Source organism: Maylandia zebra, linkage group LG13, assembly GCF_041146795.1.
Source record: "Maylandia zebra isolate NMK-2024a linkage group LG13, Mzebra_GT3a, whole genome shotgun sequence".
Classification (NCBI taxonomy): Eukaryota; Metazoa; Chordata; class Actinopteri; order Cichliformes; family Cichlidae; genus Maylandia; species Maylandia zebra.
In genome coordinates, this window is record NC_135179.1 from 18,907,124 (window position 1) to 18,924,268 (window position 17,145).

Genomic DNA, 17,145 nt, shown 5'->3' on the forward strand with positions numbered 1-17,145 from the left:
CTATCTATCTATCTATCTATCTATCTATCTATCTATTATCCTCCATACTAACAGAGTCCTATGTCAAAAACAAGTAGGTTACTCTACTCCTTGAGCTACTGAAGTGACACGTGATCAATTTGTTCTCTAGTCTTTGAAGTTAAAATTGTTTTTTGAGTGGCACTGACAATGAGACCAGAACTTCTTTCATTCTGGCCTGAGTAGGCAGAAAAGTAAAAAAAACACTGTTCCTTATTGTGCAGCATCACAATGCTCTTACCCAGCATGCCCTGTAGTGATGCAATTAGAGCGCGATAGTTTCCCTCAGGGCACACTGACAGACCATCACAACACTTCAGTAAATAAGAGAACAGCTCTATTTTTAGTAAAATGGTGGCAGCACATTTTTGGCAATATTTAGTAACTTTTGAAGGAACTTCCTAAACTTGAGAAATCTGAGGATTTTCTCAAGGAATGCAGAAAATCACGTGTAAGCCCTGAACCACAGGGAAGACAGCAAGCATTACAGATACACTGTACTGCTTAGTGTATCTGCAAGCCCAACACTGGGACTTTTAGTTATGATCTCTAGGAGTGAAGCCACGCAGAGCTACATTTTAAAAGTGGTTCAGTTAGTTCCCCAAGCACCTTTAGTTTCAAATGAGTCCGGGGACCTTTACCTTTACTTTCCACTTCTCCTTCCTCTTTTTCTTCTAAACTGCAATCAAGCTAGTTAGTAAGGTTGGAGGCAAAAAAAAAACCCCCAAAAACAAAAGAGAGAGAGAGAATGATGCTCAAAATCAGTGCAGCAGAGGAATTTCCCAAAATGCCTCCACTGTTACAGCCTTGCTGTCTGGTAAAAGCTTGACTGTTCCAAACAGCACGGTCCCAGTCTGCCATGCAGCCTTAAAAATGTGTGGCCTCAGGGTGCGCTGGTGGCACTGTGGTTAAGACACATTTCACATAGCTGCAACCTGCTGGTTTAATTCCTTTATTGCATATAATAGCCCTCTGTCTCCCTCCCCCATTCTGTATCTGCTTCACTACTGTACACCATCTAAAAATGTTAAAATGCCCTAACCTGCTCGCCCACAAGAGAAAAAAAAAAAGGAAAAGGAAATCAGCACTCTTTAAGCCGAGGCGTAGACACGCCTGAAGACACCACAAGGGTGGCCTTTCTCAGACTTTCTAAAACTCTCCAGAGAACACTGTAAAGCTCTTCATGATGAACAAACTGAGTTTTTCTTTAAATCAAAACAATGAGAATATTTTAAAATGCAGGTCCTCGTCGCATTAATAAATGTCACGTATAGCCTGTGGCTGATTATAATGAACGAGGTACTGAATGGGCTGCAGTTTTAATACTTTTGAACTTATGTGTGACATAGAGAGACACAGATACACCAAGCATACACCAAGCCTCATAAAAAAGATCTCTCTCTCTCACACACGCACATAGACACACACACACACTACACAGGGCTGTAAATGGGTGTGACAGACTGAACAGCTAGGCAGTGAAAGAATTAGGCTAAAACTACTTCATGTTAACCTCAAACACAGAAACCCACCATGAATACATATGCAGACGCCTGCCTCTCCAGGTAAGTGTTCTCTTCCAGCTGTCCCCTGACTATATTTATCAATTTAACCCTTTCCGTGCCTCTTTTTTTCTTTTGAATAATTTCTCTTACCTGTCATAGAAATGTCGATGAGCCCCAGAAAGTGCATCAGTTTGAGGGAACTGCAGACCACCAGGAGGATACCCACAGTCTGCAGCCCCTCCACCTCCCACTTGTCTTGGAAGAACAGATGCATCCTTCCCCCTTCCTCTCCCTCTTTTCCTATCACCAAAAATCTTTCTCTTGCCTAGGGGCAACCGTGCCCCCCTCCCTCAGTTTCCAGCCCAGAATGCAATGTCTTTTTCTTCAGCCTCTCAGTCTCCAGCTATATCCCGGCGTTCAGCCATCCTAACTCCGCACAGCTCCCCACCCGCTGTCTTCACTGAAGGTAGATTGTTATTCTCCTCGTTTCTTCTTCGAGAGTGGTAAGTGCGTGGCAGCAGGAATTTCGACTTGCTACTCCACCCCCACCTCCTCTGAGGCTGTCAAAGGTGGTTTAAGTTCCAGGTGAACTTCGGACAATGCACTGTGTATGTCCTGGCAGGTTGGTGGCAATTGTTTTCTGACTCTCTCTGGTTTTCTTGCTGCTGACTCAAACTCTCTGTTCTTTCTGCCTGTCCTCCCTCTCTATCTTGCCTTACCTCCGTCACTCTCCTACTGCTGTGTCCCTCCCCATGTTTAATTGGGTCAGTGATGGAAGTGAAGGGAGGAAAGAGGGGGATGAGAAATTGAGGCGGGGGAAGGATAGAGTAGTACTACTTGTAGGTAAAGAGGGGAAACAGAGAGGGGGAGACATGCGAGAGACAGATGAGAAGAATGAATGGAGAGATGAGAGGGGAAGATAAAGGAGGGGCGAGAAGGAATGGTCAAAGACAAATAACGATAAGAATAGCAAATGCAAAAAAAAAAAACCCAAAACAAATAATCACTCCAAAAGAGGCAGCTATGGGAAATGGAAGGATAAATTTAGGCAGAGAAGAAGCAGGAAAAGACTTAACATAAGGGAGGGGAAAAACTGCGATGACAGAGTGGCAAAGCATCTGACCCAGCAACGCCTGTGGACAAACTCACAGATGTGACAATCTCCCCTGAGTATAAAGTCAACACACAAACACACAGCCTGGAGGTGAAATCTGGCTATCAAATATTGCATTTGAACTCCAGCGCAGCGTGGAACATTTCAGCTGGAATGAGATCTATTGCTGTCACATCTGGCACACTGACATCCAAGCACAGACAGACACACTGAAAAAAACCCAAAAGAACAACACCCTCCCCCTAGAAAATAATGGATTTAATGTACCAGAGTGGATAGGAAACTGATTTAGACACTTAACCTTTCAACAAGGTGCACAAGGCATGAGTGAGTACAACAGGTAAGAAAGTTATGAGCCTTCTAAAGCACAGTGTATAATGGATACATGATCAAGGAAATTATATTTCTAAGTGGAATTGAGATATCCCAGCTGAACCGATATTGGATCCAGTCATGACCTTATTACTATAAGTGGATCTGTTATTGGCAAGATGCGGCCAATCCACACTAAAGTCATTTTCTTCGTTTGTCAGTGCAAAAATTGACTGTCTGTAGTGCTAAACCTGAAATTAAGTAACACCTACAACTGATTACTGTGAGTGGTGGTAACAAGAACGATGTACTGAGGCATAAGAATTGCAAAAAGTCCTCCAAATGAAATGACAAAATATGTAATTGATAATCTTGTTCCACAACAATGCATTTCTACATTTTCTAATAAACAGCTCCTGTCAGCAGGGCAACATTATTATTTGTTTTCTTATTTCAGTAACAAATAACTGACGGAAAAAAAATGTTTTCTAAACTGCTACATGGTTCAGATGTTAAGAGGAAAAGTGCAATATATATTTAAATACAATAACTACTAACAGATATAGAAGGCTCATGGTCATGGCTAGGGAGGAAGCAATATTAAGTTTTTATAGGAAACGGGATGAGAACAATGGTCTTGTGATACCATGAACCCAATCTCAATGTCCACACTCAAAGACTTGCAGACTTTGAAGTTCGTTACAGCTAAATCTGTGAGGTTTTAGGGCTATCCCACTGTCAAACAGTCAGGTGCACAAGGGCTCTTTGGCAAACATTTTGAGTCCTGTTTGCATACTGCATTTGTGCAGACTGTGCCTTTGCCAAGTTCATTGTGATTTCGCTTTAAACACACTGTTTGCGGAAAGAAAGAAGAAAAGCAAAGTTTATGCATAAATCTTTTTTTATTTTTCTTCTTTCTTTCTTTTTTTTACATTTTTGTTTGATGATGAAGTTTGAAAAAACTGATAAATTATTTAAAATAACTTCTTCTTTCCACTCTGCAAGGTAGGAGACAGGAAGATTTCAAATGACAGTTAAAGTACAGAGTTGGTAACTTGCGTTTCTTTGCCAAGGCAGGCAAGTGTTTTGGGAAAGTAATGTCGTCTACTCACTAATCCATTCAGTAGTGCTATACAAAAAGGCAACCGAGTTCATGTTCAGTGTCAGAAACTGGGCAATCACTGTCAACTGTTTCCATTATTCTAAAGCAGACATTTAATTTGTGATGTCAAGCAAGGAACAAGTGTTCATTAAAATAAATGTCTTCACAGGTGCTGTTCTATAAATAATCTACATAACGCATTGTATGCTCACTAGATACGTCATTAGGTGCATCTGTTCAACTACTTTAAAATGGAAATATCTGATCAGCCAGTGACATGATAGCAATTCAGCGCATTTAGGCACATAGATATGGTCAAGACGACCTGCTGAAGTTCAAATTGGCCATCGGAGTGAGGAAGATTTAACCGACTTTGAATGTGGCATTGTTATTTGTTCCAGATGGGCTGATCTGAGCTGTGTACTGGGATTTTACCACACAAACACCTCTAGGGTTTACAGCAGGGATGTCACACTCATTTTACACTGAAGGGCACATATAGCCCACTTTGATCTTAAGTGGGGTGGTGATGAGTGAAACTCACCTCTCAGTCTTCACCTACACATTTAATCCCTCAGATATCTTAATATAAGATAAAGAAGGGTAATCTTGACACCGCATCTCAGTTTTTCTACATCATAAATGTGTAAATTGAGAGAAAATCAGCAGGAAAAGCTGCAAAACTTCTAAAAAATAAAGTTAAAAAATGTATGCCCGCTTTCATATTTTCCAAAGCCGTCCAGTGGGAGTCGTTGCCAGGCCAATTCTTTCCCACAGGCCTTGTGTTTGAAACACTGGCTTAGACAGAATTGTCTAAAAAAAAAAAAAAGAGTAGATGTCTACAAATGCCATGTTGATACCAGAGGTTAGAGGAAAATGACCAGACTGCTTCAAGCTGACAGGAAGGTAAAGTAACTCAAATAACCATTTGTTACAACCAAGGAGAGTAGAAGAGTGAGAGAGAATGCAGAAGAGCATCTCTGAAGACTTAACACACTGAACCTTGAAGTAGATGGGCTACAGCAGCAGAAGACTACACCACGTACTACTATTGTCAGCTAAGAACAAAAAACTGAGACTCATCAAAATTGGACAACAGATGGCTGGAAAAACATCGTCATGTGGTGACTCTTGGTTTCTGCTGTAACATTCAGATGGTTGGATCAAAATTTGGTGTAAACAACAAGAAAGTATAAATCCAGCCTGCCTTGTAGTAATGGTACAGGCTGCTGCTGCTAGTGTAATGATGTGAGGGATATCTTCTTGCCACACTTTGGGTGTCTTAGTTGCAACATAATTCCCTACCTGAGTATTGTCGCTGACAACCCTTTATAGCCACAGTGTACCCATCTCCTAATAGGTGCTGCAGCAGTCAAGAATTTCAAATCATCTCAAACTGGTTTCTTGAACAACAGTGAGTTCACTGGACTCACATGACCTCCACAGTCACCAGATCTCCATCCAACAGATCATCTTTGAGATGTGATGAACGGGAGATTCACAACATGGACGTGCAGTTGATAAATCTGCAGCAACTGTGTGATGCTGTCATGTCAATAAGGAACAGAATCTCTGAGGCATGTTTCCAGCACCTTACTGAATCTATGCCATGAAGAATTAGAGCAGTTATGACGACAAATGGGGATCCAGCTCAGTGCTAGTAATGTTTAGGTAATGAAGGGGCTAGTGAGTGTATTAACTTAAATAGAATACGCAACATAACTTTCTAAATACTGTGATATATTCAGGCCAAACTCTCAAATACAGTCAGAGTCAAATCAAGGATAAAAGTGCTACAGCTCAAGGCTGGTCATACCTATCTGTCATTATCTCTTACCTAAAGCATTATTATCCCTGTCATATACCAAGACGTTGCTTCTCTCCTCAATATTTGTTCAAACATGACGGCTCTGTGAGTCCAGGAATATTCTAAGGCACTGACTTTTGATCTTACTGTTGCTTCTAATAATGGTAACAAAGTTTAGCTTGCTTCACTGTTGCACTGTTTGCATCCCCGTACGCACTGATTTGGTGACTTGTAAGTCAAAATATGTCTAGACATCCAGGTAACTGTAAAATCAGAGTGGGCTAAATTTGGTTGAGAAGTGAGGTTTTTTGTAGACATCTGAAATGAATGCAGCACATCCTTTGTTTCAACGGCTTTTCACATTATATGTTTTCATGTAGTGCAGAAAAAAAAAAAGATTATGCCTTTATAATAAAAGTTATGCAGAACTCAAACAGGAATTTGCATTTACTAAGCCAGGCAAAAGATAGAGGACTCAAATGCAGGAAACCAGCAGATAATTTTAAAACTGAGAGCTTTTGATATGAAGAAATGCTGATTTGATTATTGCTGCTGAAAAACTGGGAAAAAATCTAATTAAAGAGCAGAAGTAAAACCAACTGGGTTGAGTGATTGATGAGTGATTTCAAAAGAAAATAAAACGTAAGCAAACAGAACCACCTAACAGCAACGGCAACAAACAAGTAAGACTTCTCTGTGAATCATTTTTAGTTTTAAACTTTTAAAGTACATTTAAATGACAAATTCACACTTTACATGACAATGCCAGGAGACACTGCAATTGTTTCTTGTCAATGACGGCCCTTAGCGACCAATTACCAACTGACGCTGCCATCTCTTGAGCCAGGCCATTACTGCGGCTTAAAACAGAATGGCTTTCACAACTTATCTAACAAGCTGCAACTACAATGGCTGGAAATGAAGCAAACTGTTAATTTTAATGAATTTTCACTTTCAGTTTGACACTGCCTCCACTCTAGCTGTAAATTTGGGAAGAGATTTCATCTCCCAAAACCATTTTCTTGGGTCCAACATAGACACCTGAATCACAGCTCTTTTTTCAGTTGATACTCATCCTCTGTAATTACAAAAATCTGGTTTTAAGAAAGGCTCAGAGCAAGAAAAAAAAATTAAAAATTAGACTACTTTTTCCATCTTCTTCGTATTACTCCTCCTTGGGTCCTTGTATTGCCTATTCATTAATCCTCCCACAACGCTCAGTGGCCCGATCATTTTTCAACTGAGAAGCTGTTTCATGTCACCGTAGAAGATGAATCAGTTACTTTGGTGAAGTGAAGGGGGTTAAATGGGCTGGACCCGGGGAAATGCTTGTACTGATTTTGAAAATCATTTTACTAAGCTTTCAGGAGGCTTTAAGGTTTGAATGTGTCTCAGATGGCCAATGACTGAAAGCAATGATTGACAGTTCACTTGCCTGCTGCTATTCCCTGGCCCCTAAACGCATCATGTCAGTGATACTCCCACCACCATCGCCAATACTCATGTATCAATGCTCCAGGAGTTATGCTTTGAGAACGTCTGGATGCAAATTTGACTAGAATTTGATATCTGTCCATGTCACAGAGTAGCTAGAGGAGCCAATATTATCTTTGATGGGGTTTTTATTCAGGATGAGGTGGAAAGTTGGATTTATACACTGAACAAAAATATAAACGCAACACTTTTGTTTTTGCTCCCATTCCCCATGGGATGGACGTAGAGACCTAAAATTCATTCCAGATACACAATATAACCATCCCTCCCAAACAGTGGTCACAAATCAGTCCAAATGTGTGGTAGTGGGCACATCTGCTATATTGAGATAATCCATCCCACCTCACAGGTGTGCCACATCAGGATGCTGATCTGACATCATGAGTAGTGCACAGGTGTACCTCAGACTGCCCACAACAAAAGGCCACCCTGGAATGTGCAGTTTTGTCTCACAGCAAAATGCCACAGATGCCACAAGCAATGAGGGAGCGTGCAATTGGCATGCTGACAGCAGGAATGTCAACCAGATCTGTCGCCCGTGCATTGAATGTTCATTTCTCAACCATAAGCCGTCTCCACAGGCGTTTCAGAGAATATGGCAGCACATCCAACCGGCCTCACAACCGCAGACCTCGTGTAACCACACCAGCCCAGGACCTCCACATCCAGCAGGTTCACCTCCAAGATCGTCTGAGACCAGCCACCCAGACAGCTGCTGGAACAATTGGTTTGCACAACCAAACAATTTCTGCACAAACTGTCAGAAACCGTCTCAGGGACGCTCAACTGCATGCCCGTCGTCCTCATTGGGGTCTTGACCTGACTCCAGCTCGTCGCCGTAACAGACTTGTGTGGGCAAATGCTCACATTCGATGGCGTCTGGCACGTTGGAGAGGTGTGCGCTTCACGGATGAATCATGGTTCACATTGTTCAGGGCAGATGGCAGCTGAGAATGTCCCAGTTCTTGCATGGCCAGCATACTCACCGGACATGTCACCCATTGAGCATGTTCGGGATGTGCTTGACCGGCGTATACGACAGCGTGTACCAGTTCCCACGAATATCCAACAACCTCGCACAGCCATTGAAGTGGAGTGGACCAACATTCCACAGGCCACAATTGACAATCTGATAGACTCCATGCGACGATGTGTTGCACTGCATGAGGCAAATGGTGGTCACACCAGATACTGACCGGTTCTGGGTCCCCAGACCCCCAATAGTGCAAAAAACTGCACATTCCAGGGTGGCCTTTTGTTGTGGGCAGTCTGAGGTACACCTGTGCACTACTCATGATGTCAGATCAGCATCCTGATGTGGCACACCTGTGAGGTGGGATGGATTATCTCAATATAGCAGATGTGCCCACTACCACACATTTGGACTGATTTGTGTCCACTGTTTGGGAGGGATGGTTATATTGTGTATCTGGAATGAATTTTAGGTCTCTACGTCCATCCCATGGAGAATGGGAGCAAAAACAATAGTGTTACGTTTATATTTTTGTTCAGTGTATATACTTACAACATACTAATCTCCAAATCAGTCACACTGTGAAGCTTCTCTGTATTTAAAAGTTTGGTAAACAACAAAATCCTGATTAAGCTCCTCATACAATAATTGTCACTTCATTTTTAATCAGCTGAGGTCTTTGCAGTGAGTGTCCAACAGAGTGTTTCTGTTTGCTTGGAATCTGACAGTCTGTGTGATATAATTAGCAGGGTAGTGGTTATCTGAGATAGTGCTCCTTTTTTTTATCCCCATCTTAACCATCCATCCCATCTGAAGGTGTTTAAAGGGCAGTTTGAGAAATCACAGATGAAAGGGTTTTGGGGTTTGTTTGTTTTTTTGCCTAAATTGTTTATGTGTCATACAAATGAGAAGGTGGCAGCTCTAATGCATCCCGAGGGATATAATGACAAACATTTACTTGGGAGAATTTTAATCTACAATAAATGGTGACACCCTCACACATGCGTGCACACGTAGACTATAATAAAATGTTGGGTTAATCAGTCTTACTTGATTAGCCTCTGTGAGGCATAGTTTGCCCGAGGCCAGACACACCAAGTAATTGAAATACCTCCATATTTAGACGTCTACCTGGGCAATTATTCCTCTCAAAACTGATTAAAATGTCTAAGAGAGTGCAGGGGGGGGGGGGGGGGGGGGGGGGGGGGGGTGTAATATGTGTGTGCGAAAGCGTGCAGCGAAGGAGACACAGAGGAGGTCATTGACAAATGGTGCTCAAAATTGGCTAGTGTGTTTCCAATTAGATAAGTGAAATAAGAGATCCATTTGCATAGATCATTAGCTTTTGAGGATATTTTTAATACGGCGATGGGGGACAAAAACAGTTTCTACTGAAGCCGAGTCCTTTCAGTATAAACTACAGAGACCAGCTAATGAACAGTTTTCTTTAGAAAGTGCACACAACCCGGTGACACTGACGGATCAAAAATGTTGTCTGTTTGGAGGAAATGAGATGTACTAATTTATGTTTTTGGGAGACATCGGCAGCATCCGAATGCTAAGTTTGGGAGTCTCTCTCTTTTACTCGTGTGACATTTAATGATAGGGACTAAAGTTAGGATCAACCAGAAAAGCTAGATCTGTTACAGTTTATATTTAACAAATACATGATGAAAGTGCCAAAAACTACTGGAAGGATATCATTAGTCTTAGTTGTTAAATGATCGTGTGTAGGTTAAAAAAAATGTAGCTGATCTGTTTACAGCTCATTAAATCAAATGTGTTTAAGGTCTTTAAGGCACAAAATTGACCATTTTAAATTTTGAGAAACTTTAGATTGAAGCGATTAAGCAGCACACCTGTAGAGGGCAGTGCAAGGTAAGACATGCAACTAGCAAAACAGCAGTCAACAATGCTGTTCAACTCTTGGCATGCTCTTTCCTTGTTACTGTCCTTGATTTAATTCAGCTGCAGGGAGCAGTTTGAGAGAAATGAAAGATCACAAGCTATTAATGATTTCCAATGCCATCTCTCTCTCTCACAAGCGCGCATTCCCTGCAAGATCCGCAGTTGATATTATGGCATTGTCTAAGATCAAAGCAGCAGCAGACCAAACAGCATTAAAGTTGTACTTTGAACCTTCTGACACGCAGCTTTCATGCCTTTTTCTAATGCATCCTGTGTTTGTGAGTGGTGTAAAGCAGTCAATCTAAATTGGGTTTGCATCGCTGACAACAATCCTCTAAACCTATTTCTATCAAGTCATGAAACCTCTGCTCTGCCTTTTCCTGCCAGGAGCCAAATCAGGAAAACATCCTGTGGGTCGATACAACAGAAAAAAAAGGGGAAAAAAACGTTATCAGCTAAGGGGGTTGGAATCTCAGCACTCCGAAGGTTTGGTTTCAGCTATGGAAAGATTTGTTTCTAAAACAACCACTAAAACAACTCTTAAGTTTAAATTAGTGCCACAGCAACTATATTACGGAGCAAACCAACTACTTTCTCAGCCAAACAACACATTACTATGCTGGAACACAAGACAGTGAAACATGTACTTTGAGGACAGCTCAGCCAGCGTGCAGCAACTTACAGGAAAGTTATCCCAAATGCTTACTGGTATCCTGCCATGAATAAAGATCAAATTGGCAGTTAAATCAATGGCAGAACGACAGCAGCCTGTAGCCTTATTCTGTTGTTGTAGGACAGGGTAAACAATAGTCACTGTCTGTCCAACACAAATGTTTTATACTCGTGAATCCTGCTGCCAGGTTTCTGTGGCCTTGTTAATACTGTAATGTAAGAATCATGAGAATCAGAGAAATTTTTAAAAAGATAAGAATAAATAGAGAGCTGAACCATCAGGCAGCGCTTTCAGTCTTTACTCCAATTTACATTCAGCCCATTGGGGTCAAAACCAAGCAAGACACAGTAATAAAACTACAGATGTGTGGCTGAGACCTGAATTATTCACGACCATTTGCCCTGATGGTTACCTCTTATATTCTAATACATGAAAGGAAAGTGCAGCTTTACCACAAGTAATGTCTGCGGCCTAATTAAGTAGTTTTAGGAGTAATTGTTCTTACCATAACCACAGCTTACTGTCTTCTATCCCAGCATAACCATTGCCGTCTCAGAAAACTATGTCTTATATTTTAACAGCGCCTGTGTTCAACTGCTATATGGGTTCTTATACCAAAGAGCAGGGATGTCAAATTCCTTTTAAGGTGGGCCACATACAGCCTATCTTGATCTTGAGTGGGCCAGACTGTGGAAAATTCCATTTCCCATTCAGTTCCAGGTGCATTTGCAGTTTTTGTGAGTTCTTATTTTATTTATTTATTTTAGTGTGGACACATTGGAAGTAAAACTGAAATTTCTAGAGTAAATGGTTAAAAAAGGGAACTTTTCTATAATTAAATTGTTTAGCTCTCACTTCATTAGTTTGGTGAGTATGAATGGCCATGGGGGAGGTCTTTATCCCTAGTGCAAGCTTTAAAATGTATGAAAATACAGTTAAAAGTAAAGATTTTATAGCCACCATAAGATTTTTCAAAGATGTCCACTGGGCTGGATTGGAGTCTTTGCTGGAACATTTCTGCCCCCCAGGCCTTATGTTTGACATCCTTGCCATAAAGCAAGATACAGTCTATTCAGCTGCTGCTTATCAGCTGGTTCAAGGTAGCTCTAAAGAGGATCATCATTTTGTATTTTGATTCAAAACAAAAACCAGGTTTAGTCTGTCTGACAGATCTGCTACAGCGGGGTGGGTGAATATTTCATCAAATATTGCTGGTTTCTTTTGTGCCTGATAAACTGCTGAAGCAACTCAGAAAAATCAAATTCATCTTGAAAACAGCACAGCCGAACATTAACGGGTTAAGCTGCTTGGCGTAAAATGGTCTTCAAATATGAAGCTAAGCCGCGCTAATGCAAATCTTTCAAATTACAAAAAAATGACAGATTTTTTTTCAAGGTTAGGTTTGTGTGTGTGTGTGTGTGTGTGTGTGTGTGTGTGTGTGTGTGTGTGTGTATTCATTAGTTTGTTCTCAATGTTATCATCTTTCTCCAGACGTGTGTCAGAGGAAGAGCAACGGAACGTCTACAACTTCTGTTCTTTTATTCACAGAGCACCTGCCATACAAATACAGTCTCTCATTTACACACACACACACACACACACACACACACACACGCACGCACGCACGCACGCACGCACGCACGCACGCACGCACGCACGCACGCACGCACACAACTGCCATAATGAAATCAGGGGATGGGGAGCCAGAGAACGAAGACAGACATTGACAAAAGCAGAGAGGAGGAAGAAAAAATGAAGAAAAAAAGAGAGATGGAGTGAGGGAAGGATGCAGAGGAACAGAGAGAGTTGCGTATTAAATATCCCCTGTCTGATCCTCCCGTGTCCCAGGCTCTCATCTTCTTCCTGGCTAGCCATCAGAGGGGCAGAGGCAGAAAGAGGCTCGGGCAAGGTCAACAAGGACAGTCTCCTTGATCCTCATTGCACTTTTATTGCAGTTTATAAAGTTTGCCACAATCGGAATGATCCTTGTCCAAACCATTGATAAAGTGTCTTAACTGCTATCGTTTTTTCAATTTCTCCAAAAGAGCCCAATGAAAAGTCTTTCAACAATTCACTGCTGCAAAATGTATGACTTTCGGATAACATTTTTAAATGTGCTTTTGGTATGATATAATATAGGGATGGTTTTAGCGTTCACAGACCCTTATACTGGGTGTGAAGCAACACAACTTACTCTTAATGGACTGAATGGACTGCAAACACACACACAAACCCCCATCTGCCCTCATTGTAATTGCCCTTGTGTTGATAGGTAAGCTAATAGACAATGCGCCTGTGTGTGTGTGTGTGTGTGTGTGTGTATGTGTGTGTGTGTGTGTGTGTGTGTGTGTGTGCGTGTGTGTGTGTGTGTGTGCGTGTGTGTGTGTGCGCGCGCATGTGCATGCATATGTGCTTGTGCTTAGACATAGATAGGTCTTCTGCTGACCGCTAAGCTTTTTACCTGCTCTTATCCATCTCCTTCATGTTGTCATCATACTTCCTTTCCATCAAATAGACACACACCAACCAAGGATCCTAGCCAACTGGCCAAATATCCTCTTAAGCATGAAAAAGATGATTTGCTGAGCCTCACTGTAGACAGGAAGAGGATGTTGTTCTATAATGGACCTAAGATATAGTGCTTACCAGAGAAAAATATGCACATACAAATATCTGGCCATTCAGAGTTAGAAACCTATAGATTGTTATATAGATTATCCATTATTATATAGTTTATAATACATTTAGTGAATGTATATGTTTTATTGTTATCACATCCATCTTCTTTTGAGAGAAGTGTACTAGAAAATACAGTATTTACACAATTTTTTAAAATCTTTTATGTCTTATTTAAATGATTAGACCTGTTAGTGATGGTAATATTGCACTGAAATGTATGTAATTGAGCAATAAGAAGCAGGAAACTGGGTGACATAATGTGGAAATCAATGCCTATTAAACAAAACCAATTAGTAAGTGCATAGTAACATACTGGTAACAATATAATATCCTGCTTAAAAATTTTTTTATTAGTACATTAGTACAAAGGCATATAAACTTTCATATGGTCAGGATATTGAAGTATAAAATCTTTTTGTTTTTTCCAGTTGTAGGTCTTATGATGAGAGCAGAGCAGTTTACTCTTCTATCTATCTGGTAGTGACAGTGAAGTACCATCCACATTTAACAAATACAGATATGTTTGTCTGGTCTGAGGTTTTCAGCTGTAGAAATATTACTATAAAATCGAGGAAAAACGTATAGTTTTGCATTTTGCAGCCCTGGTTGCTTGTTATTACAAATACATTATCACGTATTTCTATATAACTATAACATTACTCAAAGTTTGCTTTATTATATTATTACATGGAATTCACATGGTATTTCTTATAAACTACCAAACATGTAGTATCAGGTAATAAGCCACTGTATTTACATGGTTATCTTCAATGAAAGAATGCTGCAGACAGAAGGTGGGATTAATTCCAGCAATATAATATCCAATACTGTTATATGTAACCTCATTTTAATGAGGTCACAACTGCTTTAAAGTCAGGTTATAAAATGTTAATGCACAGACGTAACAGTTATTTGGGTAGCAGTTTGCAATAGTGATAGCAGGATATATTACTGTACTCTTACTAAATTTGTTTCCACATTATTTTCTATGTAACCCAGTCACACAGATTTAGGTGTAATATTACTCAGTTATAAGTATTGCTGACACAAGATATTATTTGGTTATTGTTTCATATTACTTTGGTGTTTAATTGGTAATAACTTTCTACATTATTTCCCTATAATAACATTCCACCTGATTGCTCAATTATTAACAATAATAACAATAAAAGTGCAAACATACTGCCACTATTACTTCTATTACTGCTACCACTAAAGATACTATTTTATTATTCTTATTAATAATAATAATAATAATAATAATAATAATAATAATAATAATAATAATATGTCTACAATCCTGAATAGGATAAGCAAAAGAAAATGGATAGATGGAAATACTACTACTACTACTACTAAGAAGAAGAAGAAGAAGAAGAAGAAGAATATAAGCTGTTGGATACTGCCCTCTATAAAGAAGCAGCCATGGTTGTGAGGAAATTTATATTCCCTTACAAATTATTTCTTTACATGTAAAACACTGAATTTTTTTATTCAGGCTATGCTTTGTAACAGTTATGGTCAGTTGCACAGAGCAGGTGAATACCTGGATGATGACGAGTTTTAAAAGATTTTAAGCGACGCAGCTAACGGAGCAACTGCAAAATTTAAAGTCTATTCTAAGTCTTCTGTCCAAATTGAAGCTCTGCTGTGATATTTCCCCTTGGATCGACCACAGGACTCTGAACCAAACAGTCCTCATATTCTTACTCAATTGTGCGCACCTCACCTCAAAAATCATCACATATTCACTGAACCATAGCGAAACTAAAAAGTAGAAATGGCAATCTCCAGGTTGGTTTGACATACAGTGGGGCAAAAAAGTATTTAGTCAGCCACCGATTGTGCAAGTTCTCCACTTAAAATGATGACAGAGGTCAGTAATTTGCACCAGAGGTACACTTCAACTGTGAGAGACAGAATGTGAAAAAAAAATCCATGAATCCACATGGTAGGATTTGTAAAGAATTTATTCGTAAATCAGGGTGGAAAATAAGTATTTGGTCAATAACAAAAATACAACTCAATACTTTGTAACATAACCTTTGTTGGCAATAACAGAGGTCAAACGTTTACTATAGGTCTTTACCAGGTTTGCACACACAGTAGCTGGTATTTTGGCCCATTCCTCCATGCAGATCTTCTCAAGAGCAGTGATGTTTTGGGGCTGTCGCCGAGCAACACGGACTTTCAACTCCCGCCACAGATTTTCTATGGGGTTGAGGTCTGGAGACTGGCTAGGCCACTCCAGGACTTTCAAATGCTTCTTATGGAGCCACTCCTTTGTTGCCCGGGCGGTGTGTTTTGGATCATTGTCATGTTGGAAGACCCAGCCTCGTTTCATCTTCAAAGTTCTCACTGATGGAAGGAGGTTTTGGCTCAAAATCTCACGATACATGGCCCCATTCATTCTGTCCTTAACACGGATCAGTCGTCCTGTCCCCTTGGCAGAAAAACAGCCCCATAGCATGATGTTTCCACCCCCATGCTTCACAGTAGGTGTGGTGTTCTTGGGATGCAACTCAGTATTCTTCTTCCTCCAAACACGACGAGTTGAGTTTATACCAAAAAGTTCTACTTTGGTTTCATCTGACCACATGACATTCTCCCAATCCTCTGCTGTATCATCCATGTGCTCTCTGGCAAACTTCAGATGGGCCTGGACATGCACTGGCTTCAGCAGCGGAACACGTCTGGCACTGCGGGATTTGATTCCCTGCCGTTGTAGTGTGTTATTGATGGTGACCTTTGTTACTTTGGTCCCAGCTCTCTGCAGGTCATTCACCAGGTCCCCCCGTGTGGTTCTGGGATCTTTGCTCACCGTTCTCATGATCATTTTGACCCCACGGGATGAGATCTTGCGTGGAGCCCCAGATCGAGGGAGATTATCAGTGGTCTTGTATGTCTTCCATTTTCTGATGATTGCTCCCACAGTTGATTTTTTCACACCAAGCTGCTTGCCTATTGTAGATTCACTCTTCCCAGTCTGGTGCAGGTCTACAATACTTTTCCTGGTGTCCTTCGAAAGCTCTTTGGTCTTGGCCATGGCGGAGTTTGGAGCCTGACTGTTTGAGGCTGTGGACAGGTGTCTTTTATACAGATGATGAGTTCAAACAGGTGCCATTCATACAGGTAACGAGTGGGGGACAGAAAAGCTTCTTACAGAAGACGTTACAGGTCTGTGAGAGCCAGAGATTTTCCTTGTTTGAGGTGACCAAATACTTATTTTCCACCCTAATTTACGAATAAATTCTTTACAAATCCTACCATGTGAATTCATGGATTTTTTTTTCACATTCTGTCTCTCACAGTTGAAGTGTACCTCTGGTGCAAATTACTGACCTCTGTCATCATTTTAAGTGGGGGAACTTGCACAATCGGTGGCTGACTAAATACTTTTTTGCCCCACTGTATGGGCCACATCCTAATGTTAAATCTGGTATAAATTGATATGAGACATTAAAGTATCAAAGACCTTGCAGAAGTGATGAAGCAGCACTTCAATATGTCCCTGACACCAGCTAACTCATCCAACCCGGTGCCAGGCAAATTTATTTGAA

General features: G+C 40.7%; 1 protein-coding gene across 5 annotated transcripts in view; it reads right to left on the minus strand.

Moving 5' to 3' along the window:
- Positions 1–17,145, minus strand: part of LOC101469196 (A-type potassium channel modulatory protein KCNIP2) — a 117,409-nt gene that overhangs the window by 6,687 nt on the left and 93,577 nt on the right. The window contains exon 1 of one of the 5 annotated variants that reach the window (XM_004555835.5): positions 1,674–3,211. The exons of the other annotated variants lie outside the window; for them this stretch is intronic. Coding sequence (XP_004555892.3) covers positions 1,674–1,797 — 124 coding nt within the window. The 5' untranslated portion in view covers positions 1,798–3,211. Of the gene's footprint in view, positions 1–1,673; positions 3,212–17,145 lie in introns of those variants that run through there. 5 annotated transcript variants of the gene reach the window in all.